Source organism: Poecilia mexicana, unplaced genomic scaffold (genome assembly GCF_051168715.1).
Source record: "Poecilia mexicana isolate PSO_F unplaced genomic scaffold, ASM5116871v1 scaffold_6, whole genome shotgun sequence".
In the NCBI taxonomy this organism is placed as follows: Eukaryota; Metazoa; Chordata; class Actinopteri; order Cyprinodontiformes; family Poeciliidae; genus Poecilia; species Poecilia mexicana.
In genome coordinates, this window is record NW_028263375.1 from 11,710,719 (window position 1) to 11,730,456 (window position 19,738).

At 38.7% G+C, this 19,738-nt stretch overlaps 3 protein-coding genes across 3 annotated transcripts; 2 read left to right on the top strand and 1 right to left on the bottom strand.

The window, feature by feature from the left end:
• The first annotated feature begins 184 nt into the window (after positions 1 to 184).
• Positions 185 to 2,287, top strand: commd4 (COMM domain containing 4). Its single transcript, XM_015001939.2, has 8 exons — positions 185 to 343; positions 617 to 688; positions 768 to 833; positions 922 to 961; positions 1,135 to 1,254; positions 1,442 to 1,522; positions 1,655 to 1,831; positions 1,920 to 2,287. Exons 1-8 carry the CDS (start codon positions 341 to 343, stop codon positions 1,958 to 1,960), a joined length of 600 nt encoding a protein of 199 aa, XP_014857425.2. The 5' UTR covers positions 185 to 340; the 3' UTR covers positions 1,961 to 2,287.
• A 91-nt stretch (positions 2,288 to 2,378) lies between these two features.
• neil1 (nei-like DNA glycosylase 1) lies at positions 2,379 to 8,774 on the top strand. The gene is made up of 10 exons (XM_015001938.2): positions 2,379 to 2,695; positions 4,063 to 4,544; positions 4,627 to 4,746; positions 5,714 to 5,822; positions 5,914 to 6,007; positions 6,091 to 6,212; positions 6,298 to 6,325; positions 8,219 to 8,286; positions 8,357 to 8,555; positions 8,646 to 8,774. Exons 1-10 carry the CDS (start codon positions 2,582 to 2,584, stop codon positions 8,690 to 8,692), a joined length of 1,383 nt encoding a protein of 460 aa, XP_014857424.2. The 5' UTR covers positions 2,379 to 2,581; the 3' UTR covers positions 8,693 to 8,774.
• Positions 8,570 to 16,554, bottom strand: man2c1 (mannosidase, alpha, class 2C, member 1). Its single transcript, XM_015001935.2, has 26 exons — positions 16,344 to 16,554; positions 15,282 to 15,407; positions 15,060 to 15,183; positions 14,907 to 14,977; positions 14,645 to 14,822; positions 14,371 to 14,560; positions 13,939 to 14,045; positions 13,743 to 13,853; positions 13,444 to 13,536; positions 13,214 to 13,330; positions 13,031 to 13,126; positions 12,800 to 12,945; positions 12,366 to 12,489; positions 11,778 to 11,899; positions 11,606 to 11,691; positions 11,381 to 11,527; positions 11,229 to 11,308; positions 11,064 to 11,158; positions 10,885 to 10,989; positions 10,629 to 10,785; positions 10,401 to 10,544; positions 10,212 to 10,321; positions 10,045 to 10,124; positions 9,829 to 9,971; positions 9,070 to 9,173; positions 8,570 to 8,985 (listed from the first exon to the last, which is right to left on the bottom strand). The coding sequence occupies exons 1-26, from the start codon at positions 16,442 to 16,444 to the stop codon at positions 8,874 to 8,876; spliced, it is 3,069 nt and encodes a 1,022-aa protein (XP_014857421.2). The 5' UTR covers positions 16,445 to 16,554; the 3' UTR covers positions 8,570 to 8,873.
• Between the last annotated feature and the right edge of the window lie 3,184 nt (positions 16,555 to 19,738).

Here is a 19,738-nt window from a genome sequence, read left to right on the forward strand (position 1 = left end):
CTCGTCAGGTGCTTGTTAACGCAAAAGGCAAATCAACCAATCACAGGGCCGCAGCGCAGTTTAATGTATTCAGATAAACTAGACATGTTCTTAAACGTCACAAAGCGTACTACAATGACAGTCACCACATTGAGTCACCTCTTGACTGATAAAAAACAGACGTTTTGTCCAAGTTAAATTATTTTAATCTACGGTAATCTTATTTCAATAAATACAATATTTTTACCTCACGTTACGGAGTATACAGGGTAGTTCTGAAATTGACGGCGGAAGAATCACGTGTCACGTATTGAAACGTCATTGTGAACAGAAACGACTGTCCGTCCAGTGAGCTACTCAAATGGTAATAACCCATTCATGATTATTGTTATTTTTACAAAATGTTTTGTATTTGTGAGTTAGCTAAATTAGCAGAAACGTCAGCGCTGTATGTTTTTCACCGATTTTAATGCTAGTTAAGTCAACTGAGCAGAGTTGCCATTTAAGATAGCTTTCATGTAGCTAGCATGCTAAGCTAATAACAATAGCATCCCGTGATACAAACCTGCTGTTGTCACAGTAAGTACATCTTGTTTATTGCCGAACAACAACTCATTAGGTTGTCTGTGTTCTGCAGCGGTTCCGGTTCTGTGGGGATCTTGACTGCCCAGATTGGGTTCTGGCCGAAATCAGCACATTAGCAAAGATTGTAAGTAGCTAAGTTGATGCTCAGGATTACTCAGGAAATGTAATATAAAATGCTAATTTTCTACTCCATTTTTATACAGTCCAGTGTGAAGATGAAACTCCTTTGTGCTCAAGTGTTGAAGGATTTGCTGGGCGAGGGTATAGATGTAAGATATTAGATACGCTTACTCATAGTCATCTAAATATATTATACATCAGACTTAACAGTTCTATGTGCCGTCTTTCTTATTGCAGTATGACAAAGTTGGAAAGCTGACTGCAGATGCAAAGTTTGGTATGTGTCCCCTCAATACATTTAAAACTGTTATCAGATTGCATGTTATTTCTCCTGTTATTACTCTGGAACATGCTTGATGTGATGAATGCAAAACTTTAGAACTGGTGTATGTTCATTTAACACTGAATGATCATTTAGCATTTATGATCTTGTTTTTTTTTTTTTTGTAGAAAGCGGAGACATCAAAGCTACTGTGGCAGTGCTCAGCTTTATTTTGTCCAGTGCTGCAAAACATGATGTTGATAGTGAGTCTCTGTCCAGTGAGCTGCAGCAACTTGGCTTGCCTAAAGGTTCGTGCTTGGCATGTTTTTTCTGCTGGACTGCATCAGGTTTTGTGGTCCATTAAGACAATATTTTATGATTCATTATTGTTGTTTTTCCTCAAATGCTAAGGTTATTTGGGTTTTTAGATTTTTATTTGTCATAAAAATGCATCTGTTCCTTAAATCTATTTATTAAAAAAATTTACTTCCATAGAACATGCCACAGGTCTTTGTAAGTCCTATGAAGACAAGCATTCTGCTCTTCAAGACAAACTAAGAGATACCAGCTTGAGATGTAAGTCTTTTTTGTCAGCCTCCCTTATTTATGAAATAGAACGCAAATGTTTTGATGACGATTGCTATCTGCTTTGAAGTTGCTGACTGAGCACTTACTGAGGTGTGCAATTTGCCCTGTCATGAACTGCAGTGAGAAGACTCGACTCAGTTTCCTGGCGCGTCGATTATACTCTGAGCTCCAGTGAACTAAGAGAAGTAAATGAACCTCTGGTACATCTGAAACTGCAGACACAAGGAACAGAGCCAGGCTCCTCTGACACAACAGTAGTCTCTATTTCTCCGGATAAGTTCAGAGTTTTGCTCACTGGTTTGTATTTTTTTACCCCTTTTCTGATCATGTTTTCTTTTTCTAAAAATTACTTTATTGCAATAACAATGTTGTGTCTGCTTCGCAGAGCTCAAACAAGCACAGACCATGATGAATGCACTACAATGAAGAATGAAGAACAAACCTTTGATCAGGAGCGAGATACAAATGATGCTGATGAACTGCCAAAAGTGCCATATTTGCATCTTGTACAGTATTATTTGCTTGAATTTGTTCATGTTAAAATAAAGTTTAATTTCTTACTTGAATGTAATGATATTTAGTTGTGTATTTTTCGGCTATAATGTATCCCTTAACTAAAAATAGACAGGCATTTTTTTCTTTTTTGTAATATTATAATTTTTTGACATGATTTTGTTTGAATCCTGTATATATATTTTTTGTTGTTTTAAATGCATCATTGTGAAGAAAGCAAATTAAAAAAGTTATCGCAAATTTGCGGAATGATTTCCTACATATCCCATAATGCATCTGGTTTAGATGCAAACAATTCATCTGCGGTATCGTTTCTGCAAAGAAAGAAATAAAAAAAACTTCTTAAAATACAAACTTAATTTATTTTAAAGCTATTTCAATTTGTTGAAAAGATAAAGAACGATCAATTTGCATGGTAAGAAATTTTTTTTCTTTACTAAAAAAGCAACATCTCGCGAGATTCATCATTTCGGAGCGACAGCGATTGCATAACTTGTTTGGTAACAAACGCATGCTGCAAATGTCTTAGGGTTTATGTTATACAAATTAGCAACAAGAAAGCACATATTCGTTGAAATATATATCGCAGATATATGTGCCTGCTCTAAACAATCCCCGTTTTTACCCGGAAGCGACTTCCTGATTTGGGTGAGTGTTGCACGCGTATGTCAAATTCCACAATAAATGCATTGTTGTCTCTTTACACTACACAGAAAGCATTGCTCGGGTTAAATAAAGAGAGAAAAAAATATTTAGTGTGCATCTTAATTTCAGATGTTTTTGCTTTTTTTGTGTCTATGTTTTTATGATGTAAAGCACTTCGAACTACCTTGCTGCTGAGATGTGCTACAAATCAATAAATCAACCAATACATTTTATTTATAAAGCACTCTTCATACTAAAAGCTCATAGTTCTGCTTTTAGTGAGCTTGATTGATTGATTGATTTCCACAGTTTTATAAAGGCGACAAACTTCAATGTATTTTATTGACAATCTGTCTGATAGACCAACACAAGTGTAAGGAAAACACTGCTTAGTTGGAGAGCATTAATTGTAGAAGCAGCTACATGACACCTGAATGTGAATAATGTGCTGATAGGACAACTTAAACAAACAAAACTCCACAAATCTGACAGTTATGAGTGTGAAGAATAAAGCTGTTCCTAGTCATATTTTTGAACTGTGGGAGGAAGCCAGTGTATCTGGAGAGAACCCATGCATGCACAAGGACACCATGCAAACTCCATGCAACAATACTGGGATTCGAGGCCAAGAATCCCAGTACTGCTGCAAATCAATACTGCCACTGTGCAGCCATGAAAAAAAAAACATAATAGAGCTTTTGGTCTACATGCAAATACAATGTGTGGGAGACGGCTAACTGGACATCACTCTGAACACACCATCCCTACCGAGAAACATGGTTGAGACAGCATGCTTCTGTTTAGCAGGTTATAAAATGCAGGACACTGACCCTCAAAGTCCAGAGCTGAAGGTCCCTGGACTAGAAGCTCAAAAAGATACCAGGTCAGAGTTTCATCTTCAAAACAACAGCCCCAGACATACAACCAGAAGTACAATAAAATGGCTAAGAACAAAGCCTGTTCATGTGCTGGAAAGGCCCGGTCAAAGTCCAGATTATAATCTATGTGAGGATTTATGGCAAGCTTTACAACACTCAGTATGATTGAGCTTGAGCTATTTTGCAAAAAAGAATGGGCAAACACACAAGTTGGTTGAGAATGAACTTAAAACACAAATGTTTTTAGAGCAAAATATGATTCTAGAATGTATTGAATTAGGGCTCTGAATACAAATTAATGCAAAACAAAATATTTTTTATTTGTTAAAAAAAAAAACTACGAAATAGATTCACATTTTCCATTTTATAATGATTCACTAATTTGAGTTTGACATGGGAATCCCTATTTGGTTACAAAAATAAGGTTAAATGTTCAGCGGATACTTTTGCAAGGTACTCTATTGACCATTATCCAATTCTCTTCCTCTGCAGCACATCTTCAGTTGTTCCATCAAAATGCCTGAGGGACCCGAACTCCACTTGGCCAGCCTGTACGTAAACAAAATGTGCGATGGAGTGGTCTTTAGTGGACCAGTTATAAAATCTGAAGTCAGCAAAAATCCAGAAGTGGCCTTCATCTGTGATTCATTTCGCATCACAGCCACTTCCAGAGGGAAGGAAGTGAAGTTGACTTTGACGCCCATGAAGAGTGACGATGATGGGAAGCGGCGATCAAAAGGTGGACAGGCAGATCAACATATGGACATAGTCTTTCGCTTCGGGATGTCGGGTTATTTCCGCTTTACGTCAGAGGACGAAGTTCCTAAACATGCCCATCTACGTTTCTACACCAAGGAGAAGCCTCGCAGAGTGCTGAGCTTTGTAGACACACGAAGGTTTGGCAGCTGGCAACCCAATGGAACCTGGCAGCCTGACAGAGGGCCCTGCATCATGTTTGAGTACAAGAGTTTCAGGTTTGTAATGCCGAGAATGTCATCGGTCACCAACTTATCCCAAATCCTGCTTTCAGATTGATCTTTGCAATCGTCTTTGCAGGGAGAATGTCTTGTCTCATCTGAGCGATCGGGCTTTTGATCGCCCAATTTGTGAGGTCCTGCTGAATCAAAAGTACTTCAATGGTATTGGGAACTATCTGAGAGCTGAAATCCTGTACAGGTGATGAACATGCATGAAAATAAAATGACATATTTCACACGCGTGTAAGCTCGGAATGTTTTTAAACACTAAAGTAACATGCTCACAAATCCAGATTATAAGAAACGCCGCTCTGTCAACAATCCTGTAATATTTACCAAGTTTTAGCCATTATTCTTCAAATAATTTGCTCCTGATTAACAATCTGCAGATCCATCGTCCATCTTTGAAAAAGATCATAAAAATTAATGTGTGACACTTCAGTAAGCCAAGTTACAAAGCAAGCTCAACTTATTATATACTGTTAAGATCACCTCCATTCCACACTGTTTTGATGCAAAAAAAGCCCAAACCATGAGTCTCATTGGTTTTTTTAGAAGACTAATGATCTTGTAATAAAAATCCCATTATGATATTGGTCTTTTACAATATTAACAGTTTTGAAGCAATAGTTCTAAGCGTTGACCTATAATCATCTAAAATCAGAGATTGAAATTCAAACATTTAATGAATTTATCCAATATGTTTAATTTTCTAAATTAAATCAGGAAGATTAAGTAAACTAAGTAAGTTTAAGTAAGATGAACTTTCCCTCCATTTGTTGTTGAAGGGAATTATCACAGCAGGCTTCTTTGTAACATTTACATACATTCAAAAGTATTTCTTTAAACAATTGAAATTAAAAGCAATACATCAGGTTTGTGCCAGACTCAATATCTTTTTGTATCCAGAAAGGTTCCTTTCTTCCAGCCTTCTTCCTGGAAGAAACAAGGTGGCTTTGTTCATTGGAAAAACAGACTGAACCAAGCACGAATTTTCATTTTTTCACAAGTTCCAATGTTAGTTTCATACACGCACAATGTGAATGGCTTTTTGTCTCTGTATGAGGGCATGTCTTCAAATTTTCAAAGCAAAAAAGTATTTTCTTTTTTTTTTCTTTTTTTTGATTTGTGGAACAATTGCAGTACTGTATTTGCTTCTGTCGTAGGTTGAACATCCCACCGTTTGTGTGTGCGAGGGACGCACTGGAAGGCCTTGAGTTAGAGGATGAATTTGAGGACGGGAAGCCAGTGAAAGACGAGATCACAGACACAAAGGTGAAGAGAAACGGGCTCACTTTTGTTTTCCTGAGAAACTTCAGCATTTTTTTTTTATTCTAACATGAATCACTGTTAATTTTCCTAAAAGACTCCAGAGAGGGCTAAAAAGAAAGGAATGAAACGGGAGGCGGGGGATGTCCTCAGACTTTGTCATACAGTTCCTCTGGAGGTCGTCAGCTTAGGTGGGTTCTGATTCATTTCCTGTCCAGTTTCTCCCTTACAATCTTAAGATAAATCTCTACTTATGACAAATTTTCTGTAATAGGCGGTAAGGGCTACGACCCTGAGAAGATGGACTACTCTGCCTTCGAGGCATGGCTGCGGTGTTATTATGTTGATGGAATGAAATCAGTTCGGGACCACAATGGCAGAACAATGTGGTTTAAGGTGAGTAAATGGGACAATTAGGTGTTTCTTTTTTAGAATGAAGTTTCAAGGTATTGTAAAAATTTTATATTCTGATCTGTTCCAGGGAGACCCAGGGCCCATGGCACCCAAAGGTAAATATTACACCTGAATGCACAACCTAAACCTAAAACTATCTAAATGACATTGTTATTTTGATCAGATCAGGTATCGGGGAAAACATTGCTATATCTGAATGAAAATATGGAAGTCCCTTTAAATTGCATTTCTAAAACACAAGAGTACCGACTGACTGACTGGAGACAGAACCTTAACAATAGAGCTTAAAGTTGAAATGATTGAAGGAAAATCCACAATCACCTGTGTCTAAAATTTACCTTTACATTGTAAAACACAAAAAAATCTAGGTACAGGTATATCTCAGTAAATTAAATTAATACTGTAAAGTTGATTTATTTCAAACAGTGAAACTTATACTCAGTGTGTTTCAAGTGTTCATTTTTGGGCATTTTGATTATTATTGATGATTACAGCTAAAGAAATTCCTAGGTTCAATTTTACTGATTAGAATTTTATGTACGACTAAAAACACAAAGACATTTGTAAAACAGATATGTTACTTAAAAGTATATCGATAAACTGTATAGAACATGTATTCAATACTTGGTCGCAGCTGCTTTTTGCATGAAGTACTGCATCACTGCAGTGTGGAATGGAGTCAGTCTTTGGGTGCCACTGATGAAATGTGCTTGTAAATGTAAATGTGTGGGAGTTTATAAAATAAAGTGGACCAACATCAGCAGATGACAGTCATTGTCGACTTTGGGAGCTTCATGCCAGTAACTCAGATTTCAGGGTTCTTCACTTTTCTTGTAGAATCTGGGCACTTTATTTAGAGAATGTAGGTCCACAGAGCAGAGCAGTCCTTTTTCACATCGTCTGCCTCTGATTAAGAAGTTCCTGAACACAAGGAATGCAGGCGTAGCTTTTGTCTGTGTGTTTTAGCCCCTGGCAGGTCTGCAATCTAAACATTTTGAGGCTTCCTGAAATTCTTGAGTGGGAATTACTGTGAAATACTTTCAAGGTTGCAGCTCCCCCTGTGTTTGCATACGCCCTTTTTTTAGCCACTTTTCCCTCCCACTTCCTTGTTTTGTCAACTTGTTTTGTAAATGAGTGTTTGTCAGCAGGACGACTGTCGAAGTCAACCCCATAAATGACACCAGATTTGACAAGCCATATTATAATATTTCAATTTTTTTTAATAGTAATATTTTCTGAAAAAAGTAAACTTTGAGTTTCTTTTTAGCCATAAACCGTAAACTATGGTGTCATCATAAATCAAATGGATAAGCACTTGAAATATGAGTGAGTTCTATATTGACCTACTGAAATAAATTAACTTGAATTTTAAAATTCTCCTAAAAATCTCATCATTGATGATAAAGGTCTGCATGCAGGACAGATACAGTGAATACACAGGTGGACACTGACATTTTTGACACTTTGCTCCCGCCATCAGCAGAAAGGTTTAACAAAAAAATTAACACCGCTGAGTGAAGAGCATTAACTTTTGTTCAGGAGGCGAATTAACTCAAGCTTTAACAAGAAGCAGGATCTCAGTCTGATTGAAATATGGGATGAAGTGTAAGAAAAACAAACAAAAGAGGTGGATAACGAGGCTCCATCCTGCAAAGCTTTTATCTGCAGCACAAGAGGATTGCAACTTGAGGAAATCCCTTTATATTAGAGGAAAACAAAGCTTAATAAGAAAGCCAGTCTCAAATTTTTACTATAAGGGACAATCTGCAGTCACTTTAAGTATTGTTTTTGTGCTCCATTTTACAATGGCAGAATGTGCAGTTATGAAAATGAACTACTAAAGGGCATTATTTCTGATTATATATTTGTTGCAAAGTTGCTGGATATTCCCCCCAAGAATAATGATTCTGTAATTTCTACCAAAGTGGCTGAGTGAGTGCAACAACTCAATCATACATAACTCGATTTTTTTTTTTCCCTCGCTGAAGATTCAAAATCACCCAAGACCAAAAAGAGGGCAAAGAAAGATGATGACCATGATTATACAGAGAAAAAGGTAAAAGTCTCTAACTGCTCAAAGCCTCAGTCTGTGTGAACTGTTAATAGCACTAGTTTCCTTTATTCAGGTGGCCAAAAGCATGAAAGAGAGCACCACAAAGAAAAGGGTGGTCAAAAAGGAAACTCCCAAAAAAGAAAAACCCAGACATCCAAAGGAAGTCGTTTCAAAGAGAGGAAAAGCTGAAAAGACCCAGGAAGAAACACAGCAGAGTGAAACCAAGTCAAGTGCACGTAGAAAGAAAAGTAGCAGCGTAGAAGCTGCTGCAGGTAAACACCTGGGATTATGTCACATTTAAAAATGCTTTATTTTTGTAAAATGTAGAGTTTGAAAATTATTTTCCATGCTTGTTATTGCAGGCAGAGAGAGACGAAGTGGGAGAGTAACCAGAAAAAACAGCAAATAAACATGGAGTCGAATCTTTCTATAAAAGAATTTTATACTTGTATATTTTTAAAAATAAAAAATAAAAACTCATTTTGGAAAAATGCGGTTATTCATTCATTGCAAAGTGATCACACTGTTTTAGTAGAATTACACCAAATATTCCCTCTTTCAAGTCGAGTTTTGAAACATGCTGGAATAAATCAAAAGCAGAGCAGAAGTGTCACAATTTGAAAGGGTTCGAAGTTCAGAGAGATTCCCTCAGATGTGATGCGTGCTGGCCGGGTGGGGTCTCGCCGCTCCAACAAATCACAGCTGAAAGAAATGGCATTGTTCTTAGAAAATCATGCCAAAGCAGCTTAGAGGACCATAATAAAAACTGAAATTAGAAGCACTTACTGCCACGCTTCCTTAACTGGAAGGTCGCTGCGCAGAGTTGCAGTAACACTGCTCCCATGTGACTCATAGAGACGCACGACAAGGTTCCCGTTTCCATCCTCTGCCTGTTAAGAAAAACAACACTTTAGAGCAGTGGTCCCCAAACTGTTTCCTTTTAAACAAACTTACCCGGAAATTCTCAAGCTGTGAATGGGATATATATTACAGGATGGTAGGGGTTGGAGAAAAAAGATAAAATCTTTACTGTTCTTTCTACTGCTCTACAACACAGTTATTTTGTCTTCCCCTGTCTTGTCTTTACCTCAAATAGTATTAAAGTTTATTCTAGATACTACAAAAGGTAATCTATATGGCATAGTTTGAAATAAACAAATCCCTACCAATACATTGTAGCTGTGGCTGTATATTTTATGTTATTGGCAGGTGAACCTCATGATGCTGTCACCACCGTGTTTAACTTTGGGGATAGTGTGATCGGGGTGACTTGCTGTGTTAGTTTTAGTAGTTGCGCCAAATTGTATTTTGGAAAATCGGAGTAATAATTTAAAAACAATTTGAAAATCATATTTTATTTTCTTTCCACTTTGTTTTGAAAATTATGCACTACTTTGTGTAGCTCTGTCACATAAAATTCCAATAAGGTACATCAAGGTTTGTAACATGTTCAGAACTGGAAAGGTTCATGAGACGTGAACATTTTCACAAGATACCGTTTCATGAATCACTTTCTGGTTTGGAGCTTGGCTTATAATGTGATACCCGTTTAATGGTCTCCAGGACGACTGCTGACGGACAGAGGGAGAAGGCACTCCAGGCTGCAGAGTCGGGGCGGCACTGGATTGGCCTCAGAGGGTAGTTGAGGCTGTAAGCACACTGAATGACTGAAGCATCCTGGAAGGATCCTGTAGAAGACACACACGTTCAACGAGTCTGTCTGGTTTGTAACAGCTTACATCAGAAATAAACCAGATCTACCTAAGTGGGGCATGATGGCATATGTGAACTGGTGATCCCCCATGTCGGCAGTAGCGTCTGGCGCCTTTGGGGCTCTCAGTCTAAAAAAAAAATTGCAGTTACAACAATTGAACACTAAATTTGGCTCAACCGGCATTATGATGTAAAAGAAAAACAGGAAACCTCACAGGGAAAGAGTCATTGTGTTCTTGTGGATGGAATAACCATATTTGGAGTCATTCAGAAGAGTCACTCCAAAGTTGTGCTCTGACAGATCAGCCCACTTGTGACCCCAAACCTTGACAAGAAAACACATTAAAAACCATGATGTGGTCATGACTTAACAGGAAATAATGAATTACATATTACTGCCACACCTCAAACCTAGCCCAGTCCCACGACGTGTTCCAGTGGGTGGGTCTCTGCAGATGACCAAACTGAATCTCGTATGTCGCATTGGGGCTTCGTACTCGCACGGGAAACTCAACTTTGAGAAACTTGTGCGACTCTGCCCACTGCACCTGGAATTGCACAGATGTATTCTTCAGTTGGACAAATTAAGGGATCTTGGAGAGAAATAAACGCTGCGTCAGAAATCAGGGTGCCTTTGTGTTGAACTTGACGTAGGGACACATGGCATCCATGATGATCTCCTGCGTGACGGTGCTTTTATCGCTGATCCTAAGGGTGAAGCTGACGCTGCCTCTGACCCCTCCTGGTAACGCTACCTGGACAGGCTGCACCACTTCCATTATTGGCTTCCTAAAGAGTTTTTATTTTTATTTTTTTAGATTTCACAATATTTCAAAACACATTCCTCCTAACTCTGTGATGTTTGTAACAAGGTGACAGTGATGAGACCTTGTCTGAAGATGGTAGTCCATCACATCCCATGCGTCCCAGTACAGGGGGACGTCGTCGAATATGATGAACTGGTTTCCAGAAGAGCCATCAGAAATGGCTTCTCTGAAAGCGTCAGCGGTCGTTATTAGATGTGCCAATAGATGACATACAAGAGTAAAGTTATGGTCTAAGTTTACCTGTTAGCACTGATTAGACACAGAGATCCCAGTGTGCCATCTTTTCTGATGACTACTTGTAAAATCCCATTCTCCATAAGAACACTGCCATCCGCCTGAAAACATGCACAGGACTCGGTTAGAAATATAAAATGTGAACAGTGCTAATGTCTTTGTAGCAAATACCTGAGGAGTGACAGAGACTGGAGTCGCAGGCTGCGTTTCTTTGACAGGAGCCATGCCGAGGCTGGGAGCTCTCACCAAGGCTGCAGGACCACAGAGCAGCAGGTTTTTACTTTAAACCTGAAGAACCTAAATATCCTGAATATAAAGCTTACCTAGTTTGGAAATGTCTGGTCCATCTGCAATCTGAACGACTTCACATCGCTCCCAGGGCAGAGAGTTAAACACACCAGGAGAGCTGCCCTTTGGCTCCAAGGCTTCCAAAGCCTCCCGCAGAAGGACCCCACCGTCGTTTCTGATATCTTCAATAGGATGGAGAAATATTGTACCCAAGATATGTCTGACATGTAAACACAAAACCCCTATCTTAAACATTGTACCTTTATAATAATCAAGAGCATCTTCCACAACCATCCCTATGCAGCTGCCAGGAATCACATCGTGGAACTGGTTTAGAAGAAGCAGCCTGTCAGAGAGAGAAAAAAACCCCGCAAAAATTTAAATAATTGTGTTTTAAAATACTTCTGATTGAATCTGAAGTTATATTTAAACCTCCAGAGGCGCTGCAGTTTTTCTGCAGGATACAGAAACGTATCGGTTCGGCAGAGGGCCAAGCTGCTGGCCGCCTCGATATCATGAAGCAAAGTCTCACACTGGCGGTTCTCACGTTTAATCTGCAGGGGGGAAAAAAAACAACAACCTGAACACAGTGATGCAAGAAACCATGTCTGGAAACTCAAAACTGTCTTTTTGTGATGCATCAATGTGCCAAAGCTACATTTATGCTTATTTTAAATTTGATTTAAAAAGAAAAAATTCAAGATGTTCAACAACATTTCGATTTCAGAATCCTATACTTTTCCAAACTCAAATTCTGAGATTTAAGCCAGAAATCTTGAACCTCACTGAGCTTTATCAATATCCTCCACAATTTGTGAAACAGAACAAAAGAAAACAATTTTGTGAGTAGAAAATTATAACCTCAATTGAGAATGTGTGGCAAGAAGTAAAAACTGCACAAATATAGTCTCAACTTGTGTTACTCAACATGTATTTTTTTTTCCTTATTAAAATCTTTTATTGTAACTAAAACAAACAACTCAGCCTTGACTGTGGATGCAGCCTCTGTTCTGACTCTACCTGTGCCTCAGTGGTGTAGGTGCCATTATGCAGCTCCAGGAAGAGCTCTCCGGTCCAAGTGCACAGTAGCCCTGAATCAGCCTGCAGCTGCGAGAAAAGCTTCGAAGGGCTGGACATCTGGACCCTGAGAAAAGCCCATAACAGGGCACGGAAGTGAGTATATAGTTTCAACGTTAAATATCATTTCTTTTGATTAACCATGACAACATTTATTGACACTGGAAAAACTGAAGTACTGCACAATGACAGCAGATCTGCTTCATTTTCCTGTAAACTTAACCATGTCTGAACCACCCTTGTAAAACACATAGGAAAGTGACATAATATTGCATAATAATTCTAAAATAAAAACATGGGTGGGAAGTGTTTCCTGCTCAGACGGGACTCGGTTGTTGTTACTGACTGATGATTTAAAGTGAAAGACGGGAACTTACTTCGGAAGTCCATCTGTGTCCCTGACCAGGCCCAGCCTATCGAGCATCAGCTGTGTAGGGCCACCGCCGCCGTCGCCAAAGCCAAACAATGCTGCACTGTGATTGGTTCGCCCTTTGTCTTTGTTATTCTTCACAGTTTTCACCAGCTTTGGGCGGAATTAAGCACATAGGAAAGTTAGACAAATTTCCTCATCATTTATCATACCTGTAAGCACCAAACTGCAGACTCACATCTTCAATCTTTCCCTTCATTTCATAGGAATTCCCTGGTGGGAAGTGGGTTAAAACTTTGGAGCCATCCAGACCCTCCCAGAAAAATGTGTTGTGCTTAGAAAAATAGATATAAAAAAAATAGTTACTTTAAAAAAATAATAATAATGTTTTCACAGGAAACGCATGCAAAAAAATACTTACAGGAAAGGTGTTAACCAGATTCCAGCTCAGCTTCTGTGTTAGAAAGTTGGAAATGCCACATCCCTGCATGATTTGTGGAAGCTGGGCAGAGTAGCCAAATGTATCTGGAAGCCAAAACTTTAGAACAATTATCAGACATTATAATGTTACAATAATAACAATAAAAACAGGCATTAGTAAAAAAAAAAAAGTTAATGTAAAGTTTTGTTGGTATTTATAAAGACTTCTACCTCTTTGCAATATATGCCAAACTCTTGATTAAAGAAGCGCTGGCCCTCCAGGAACTGTCGAACCATCGACTCACCTGAGGGCAGATTGCCATCCTTTAAGACAGATAAATAGTTGTTACTATGGCTTCGTTTAAAAAGGTTATACATAATATATGGTATGTAAATGGGATAACTATTCAAGCCTGAACGCAGCTGAGAAGGACAAATACTATTATTATTTTACGTTCATGTAAGGGTAAAGCTGAAGCAGGAATAATAGAAGTCTTTTCTGCTATTATCTATTTATCAAATAGGTTTACCATTTCCACCCATGTTCCTCCCACTGGAATGAATTGCCCTTTGTTCACGTAATCTTGAATCTTGGAGAAAAGTCCCGGATACCAGCTCTTTACCCACTCAAACTGCTGTGCCTGTGGCAAACAAAACGGGCGAAAATGGGATATGATTAGATATCTGGAAAATTTCTCTAAAAATCCACTTTTAGTGTGCAACAACCTGAGAGCAAGTGAAGACAAACTCCGGGTTCTTCTCCATTAAACTGACGACCGTCACCCAGCTTCGGCCACATTTGCGAATCGTCTCCTCGTACGGCCAAAGCCAGGCTGTGGACGAAGCAGCAGAAAAGTTGAATGTACTTGCTGAAAATATACGTTTTCTGTTGTGGCACAAGTGTCAAAACGCTTTTTTTCCCTAGACAACACAGAAGTTTGGAAACAACAATGTTTCACGATTCAAAGACCAACAGTTTAATAGCACCACATTAAGTAAAACACTGAAGACAGTGTAATTCTTGGTAACGGTATTTTGTCAAACAGGTTGTTTAAAGCTACCAGTGATTGTATTCTGTTTTGACGACCAGTTTAAAAAACATCTCTACTTCTTTGTATGAATGATAGTTGAGATTTAACTGAGTAAAAAAAAGAAGACCTGAATCGATGTGGCAGTGACCCATTGCATGGACAGTATGCTGGCTGTCTCCATTCCGCTGGTTAAAGAAATTGTGGGCCAGGCTGTGAGCTTTAGAAAAGGAGCTGGGATCAAACGGCTCACAAAGGTTCACCATCTCATTGGCAGTGAAGAGCGCCTGGTAGCCCCGTTGCTCCCCCTCTCCGAGCTCCTGTTCAAAACATGCAGAAAGTCAGGTTCCCCCCTCGTAATGTCTTACTCCTGTATTGTCGTGCTCTGGTTTAAGTAATTGTACCTTAACAATGTCAACAAGCATCTCAAACTCAGTCAGCAGCTTCTGCACATCTCTGTTGAAAATGACCAATTCTGCTTTCTGTACAGAAAACATCCTTTTCGGGTCTGGAGCTGCGATCATGGATCCTTGACCAGCGCCAAAAAGCCCATTACAGGCTACTTCCACATATAGGGTGACGCTTTATAGAAAGAAGGGAACATGAAAAAAAGATTTTAAAAATTTCAGAAATAGTATTTAAATCAGGTTTCAGTCCTGCACTGACCTCTGAGGCTCTTCGTCTTTCAGACAGTCAGATAAGATATAACTTGTCTTTTCACCCTCTTTAGTTAATCCCTGTAAGAAAATACATATATTTCACAGATTACATCTGGTTCAGGTGCTTTTTTAAGTTTAATAAAAGTTGCTGCAACACTACCTGAACTGGTTGTCCATTTCTCCAAACCATTCCCTCCCCATCACTTTCCCAGAGGAGATGGACCTCTTTTCCTCTCCATGACTCGGGGATCGTCAGCGACACTTTAAACCAGCAAGTCCACCATCTTGAACAACAATCAGGATTGGGTTAGTTCCTGGATTTTGAATGTGTAAGATTAGGAGCTAATAAAAACAAAAGGAGATCAGACAATGCATCACTTACGTCGGTCCAAAGGTATCACCGATTTTATAAGGTGCAAAGTTTTGTTTGGAAGCTTCAGCAAATGGGATTCTGGTCTGAGACAGGAAGAAGCTGATGGTTTCCAGTGGATAAGACTCTCCATAAAGACTGCAAAGATGAATAATTTATGAAGCAAAAGCAAGATTATTTTTGACAGAGCTACAGCGGCACGCATGAGTATTCATTCAAATTTTCAGTATTTACTATTTGTGGTGTGAAAAGCATAAACTTTCATGTATTTAGTTTGTGCAATAAAGTGGCACAAATTACCTTAATTATAGGAGATTGGTGATTGGCCAGGACTTGCATGATAAACCAACATTATCCACCAATCTTATCTACCTCCACAAAGGCCTAAAAATCAACCATTGTCCCCTTTCACTGTGCTGTTAAAGAGGGCAGACTGACACAGGTCATGTCTGCAAGTACTTGGGTAATAATAATCACTCCACTTTTGCCAATTTAAGTGACGTTGTACCTATATTTAATTACTTTTGAGACTAAACAAATTGCAGTTGTAAAAATTGGAATCAGCAGATCAGTATTTTTAGGTGATTGGCCAGAAAACTGCAGTTGGTGCACTGCTACTGTAAAGATATTTGTCGTGCACTTTGCAAATCTGGCAAGACAAAAATCCTTGCTGAGATAAAACCACAAGAACTCACATTTTCCAATGTGCTTCAAGGGAATAGTGCTGGTGGTGCTCTGATCACATGACCAGATTTAGAAAATAAAAGCAGGTGTCTGTCTAGAGCCGTAGATACGTAAAACTAATAAAGTCGTAGCACAAGGAACGTGCAGTTGCAGCTTCAACGGATGGTGGTCCTAGAAAGTGTAGACTCAAATGGTCAAGACATTTAGTCACGTGACACTTTTTTGGTAACAAATAAAAGGCTTGCTTCATCGTTATGCGCGTCAAAAGTTTGAGGGGGATGAATACTTTTGCAAGTCACTGTACATAAACAAACTCAAATAAAGTGTTTGGTCTCCTTTGTGATTATGCATTGACATTTGGTCAGTGTAGCTCAATGAACAAAGCCTTACCGTCCTCTCAGATTGCAGTCTGTAAAGTAAATATCAGATATAAACTTCTCCGCTCTCTCCAGGAGAGTGCGTCTGTTCTTCAGCACAGGCAGATGATACATCACGAATGAAAGGTAAAAAAAACACACACAAAGGCAAACGTGTTTGGACTGTAGCAGGACGTGAACAGCTCAAAGGGTTTACGCATGCAGGACCCGGAAGTAAAGAGATTTTTATTTTCTTCTTGCATTTAAATATATTGGCCGCTAGATGTCAGTGTTGCTTGATAACAAAATAGTGCAACGTTCTTGTCACGCATGAGTCACGTAAGTACAATTTCCTCTTTTCAGTGTGTAACGGGTGATTAAAAAAAAATGTATTCCAGTTTGAATCACCAAAAGATCAAGAGTATTACTGAAATAACTCTGTGTATTCAATGGTAACTTTAATAACGGAGTAACAACTTTGATTTGGAAAATAAATTCTAAAAAAAAAATGGTTGAAAAGACGTTTAAGTTTTATTAATTTTTGTTTGATTTACACAAGTTATTTACACTTGGTGCAGACTCACAAAAAAATTCCACTTTGGACAACAACCACATAAATTTAGCAAGTAAATACATCTTGACACATGTCATGACACATCATGAAAATACAAATATGGCAGCAGCATATTCGCTATGATATGTAGGGAAAAGCAGCAGCATGCAGAGAAAAGCGCCACTGTATAACTGCTGTATGATATTTTACCAAACATAGCAGTGCACAATACTTATCAACTTATTCCTTTATGTTACATCATCCTGTAATTTTGAGAAATACGGTTAAATTAAACTCTGGGACATCTATGCTCTTGTAAAATGAATGCAGAGGTTTAACATGTTACCAGGGCTCAGACTGTACAAGCTACAGAGAAGCTCTTTAATGAGCTAAGAAGTTAGTCTTGTGATCGGACAGGGGTTAAAAGTCAGCCCACATGAAGCCTGAAAACACAAAAGCCTTTTTTCACCCACAGCATTATTCACAGGGAAGGATCTGTGTTTGTACGGAGCTGAGCACCCTTTTATTATAAAATCCGGAGAGCAATTCTAAGTACAGGGTTGGTGGAAATGTAGTGCAGCCCTTCCCTCTCAGGCCATGTCTGCCGAATCCTATCCCCCTATTGTTTGTGCTGTGGTTAGGTTTTCCACCATGTCGGGACAGCCCTGTGGAATATGTCTTGATCTGGCTTGACCTGAGATCCTCACCAGTTCAGGTCTGGCCCCACTCCACTTGCCTGGAAGCCTCCGCGTGGCACCTTCCTTCAAAAACCAGCCCTACAATGTCACACAAACGAAGTGGGATTTGTTCAGACAGTTCTACCCCTTCCTTTAGGGGAGAAATCATGCAGTCTAAAAAATTCAGCATGGAGGCCAATCACGATCTTTCTGCCACGTCACTGCTAAGCGAAGCCTGACTGGGGCTTGAAGGAGAGGAAAGGAGCTCCCCACAATCCTGAATCTCCATGAAGACTTTATTATATGAAGTTGCATGCAGGCATAAGTGTCTAAAATGAGCCAAAGGACAACTTCACTGAAACAAAATGGATGACAAAAAGAGACAACGAAGATCCTTTGATGGGAGGTCCTATACTCTCGAGCCATACTCGTCTCTGTCTCCGATGTTGTACACAACACTCTTGCTTTTATTCTGGTCAGATCTATAAAATAAAATAAAAGAGAGATAAAAAGAAGACATGTTAATCTGCATAAATAGATTAAAAGTTTAGTTCTAACTTGGGCTGTCTTCTATAGACAGGTAGGGTTCCTTCTGGTTATTGCTCTCCCATCAAGATAATGTTTTATAGAATGCCTGTAACATGTATTGAACCCTCGTGGATGTATTTCCATTTTGTTGGTTTGTAAATTTCGATCAATGTAATTTTATTTTATTTTTGAAATAAAATATTTAAAAATATCAAGGAATATTTATGTTAGAATAAAATGATTTTTTTAACAAACTAATCTTAATTTGGTATGGCATATCTATATAAATCAAACTGGTTGACTATCCTCAAACAGAGTGAATAGGAAAAAAAAGAGAGGCGTAAAAAGCCACCAAGAGACTTGCAACTTTGGATGAGTTAAGAGCTTTCATCAATCAGATTGATAAGACTGCATATAGCAACAATTACCCAAAAGGTTCATCAATTTAAATTGAACTTGAGAATGGCAAAGAGAAAGCAACTGGTAAAATAAAGTTCATAATAGTAATTCATTTGAATTCAAAAGAATGTTTGAGACTCCAAGGTCAAGGTTTTTTGCCTGATGACACAAAAATCTCTCAATGTAGAAATATTGTGCCAAATCCTAAAGGATTATCTGACTTGGTCTGCAAGATAACTGCGTCTCAGGAGAAGATTTTATTTAAACAACTGACTATGTTTAGCAAAGATCTGCTTTCATTTCAATATCATTTTTCTGTTTTGTTTTTGCTTGTGGAAAAACTTAAATTGCTTTAATTTTAAAAACAATGAGAGGGTTGACAACAAAGGGGGCTTATGTGTTTCATGAGCATTGTGCATGAGAGACTACTTTGACAACCCGTTTAATCCCACCGGCAACAATTGTTGCCAGACGTTTTTTGTAACTTCTGAACCTCTAAAAGAATTGTTTGGACTTTTAGCAACTAATTGAAGTTTTTAAGTCAAATAATAGAGTGTCTACTCTAAGCAATATCAATTTCATGTATCTAGTGTGAAAGGTCACATGACCAGACCTTTTTACTTCCTGCCTGTAACGGTGGAAAAAAAAAGGGATTAAACTGGTTAATGAAAGACGCATCCAATCAATTTCAGTGTGTCTCACTTCAGGATGTGTTGTTGGCACTTTGCTTACCAAGGCAGAGCTTAAGAGGTGCACACAAGTCAGTGAGGATTGATATGGTTGTAAAGGGAGGGCTACTCTCCATTAATTAACTGATAAATTGCACTCTACTACAGTGTCCCAACAACAATGTGCCTATTAACTTGTCTTTCTGCAACATGTTTCACTAACTTTCCAAGTTTGACTAAATTATGGCTAACCCTAACCCTAACAATAAAAAAAAAAAAAAAAAAAACACTACGATGTGGGACTATGATTGCTTCAGGCCATTTATGTGGGTCTTCTGTAGGACAAGATGATAACAGGGGCTGAAGTCAAGGCACCCGTTGCACATCTGAGCGAGGTAGTGACAGCGAGGTAGTGACAGCGCCGTCATGTAAGATTTAATAGGCTGCATGGCTTGAAGGTGAGATGTGGCAATGACAGATGGTTTGTGCGACCAGCTGTCTGGCAGATTTAAGGTGAAAACACACTGGGACCTTTGCAGTGTAGAACTTCATTTATTTATTTATTTTTTACCACTACGACACACATTAGTGCATTAAGATAGAA

Bases quoted from the DNA above. Each gene is read 5' to 3' on its own strand.
- neil1 (XM_015001938.2), top strand. From the start codon at position 2,582: ATGTTATACAAATTAGCAACAAGAAAGCACATATTCGTTGAAATATAT. The intron at 2,696-4,062 runs GTGAGTGTTGCA...CTTCCTCTGCAG, and splicing joins GAAGCGACTTCCTGATTTGG to CACATCTTCAGTTGTTCCAT. The intron at 4,545-4,626 runs GTTTGTAATGCC...TCGTCTTTGCAG, and splicing joins TTTGAGTACAAGAGTTTCAG to GGAGAATGTCTTGTCTCATC.
- commd4 (XM_015001939.2), top strand. The intron at 689-767 runs GTAAGTAGCTAA...ATTTTTATACAG, and splicing joins TCAGCACATTAGCAAAGATT to TCCAGTGTGAAGATGAAACT. The intron at 834-921 runs GTAAGATATTAG...TTCTTATTGCAG, and splicing joins TGCTGGGCGAGGGTATAGAT to TATGACAAAGTTGGAAAGCT.
- man2c1 (XM_015001935.2), bottom strand. From the start codon at position 16,444: ATGTATCATCTGCCTGTGCTGAAGAACAGACGCACTCTCCTGGAGAGA. The intron at 14,561-14,644 runs GTACAATTACTT...TGTTTTGAACAG, and splicing joins TGCTTGTTGACATTGTTAAG to GAGCTCGGAGAGGGGGAGCA. The intron at 10,125-10,211 runs GTGAGGTTTCCT...TTTTTTTTTTAG, and splicing joins AACACAATGACTCTTTCCCT to ACTGAGAGCCCCAAAGGCGC.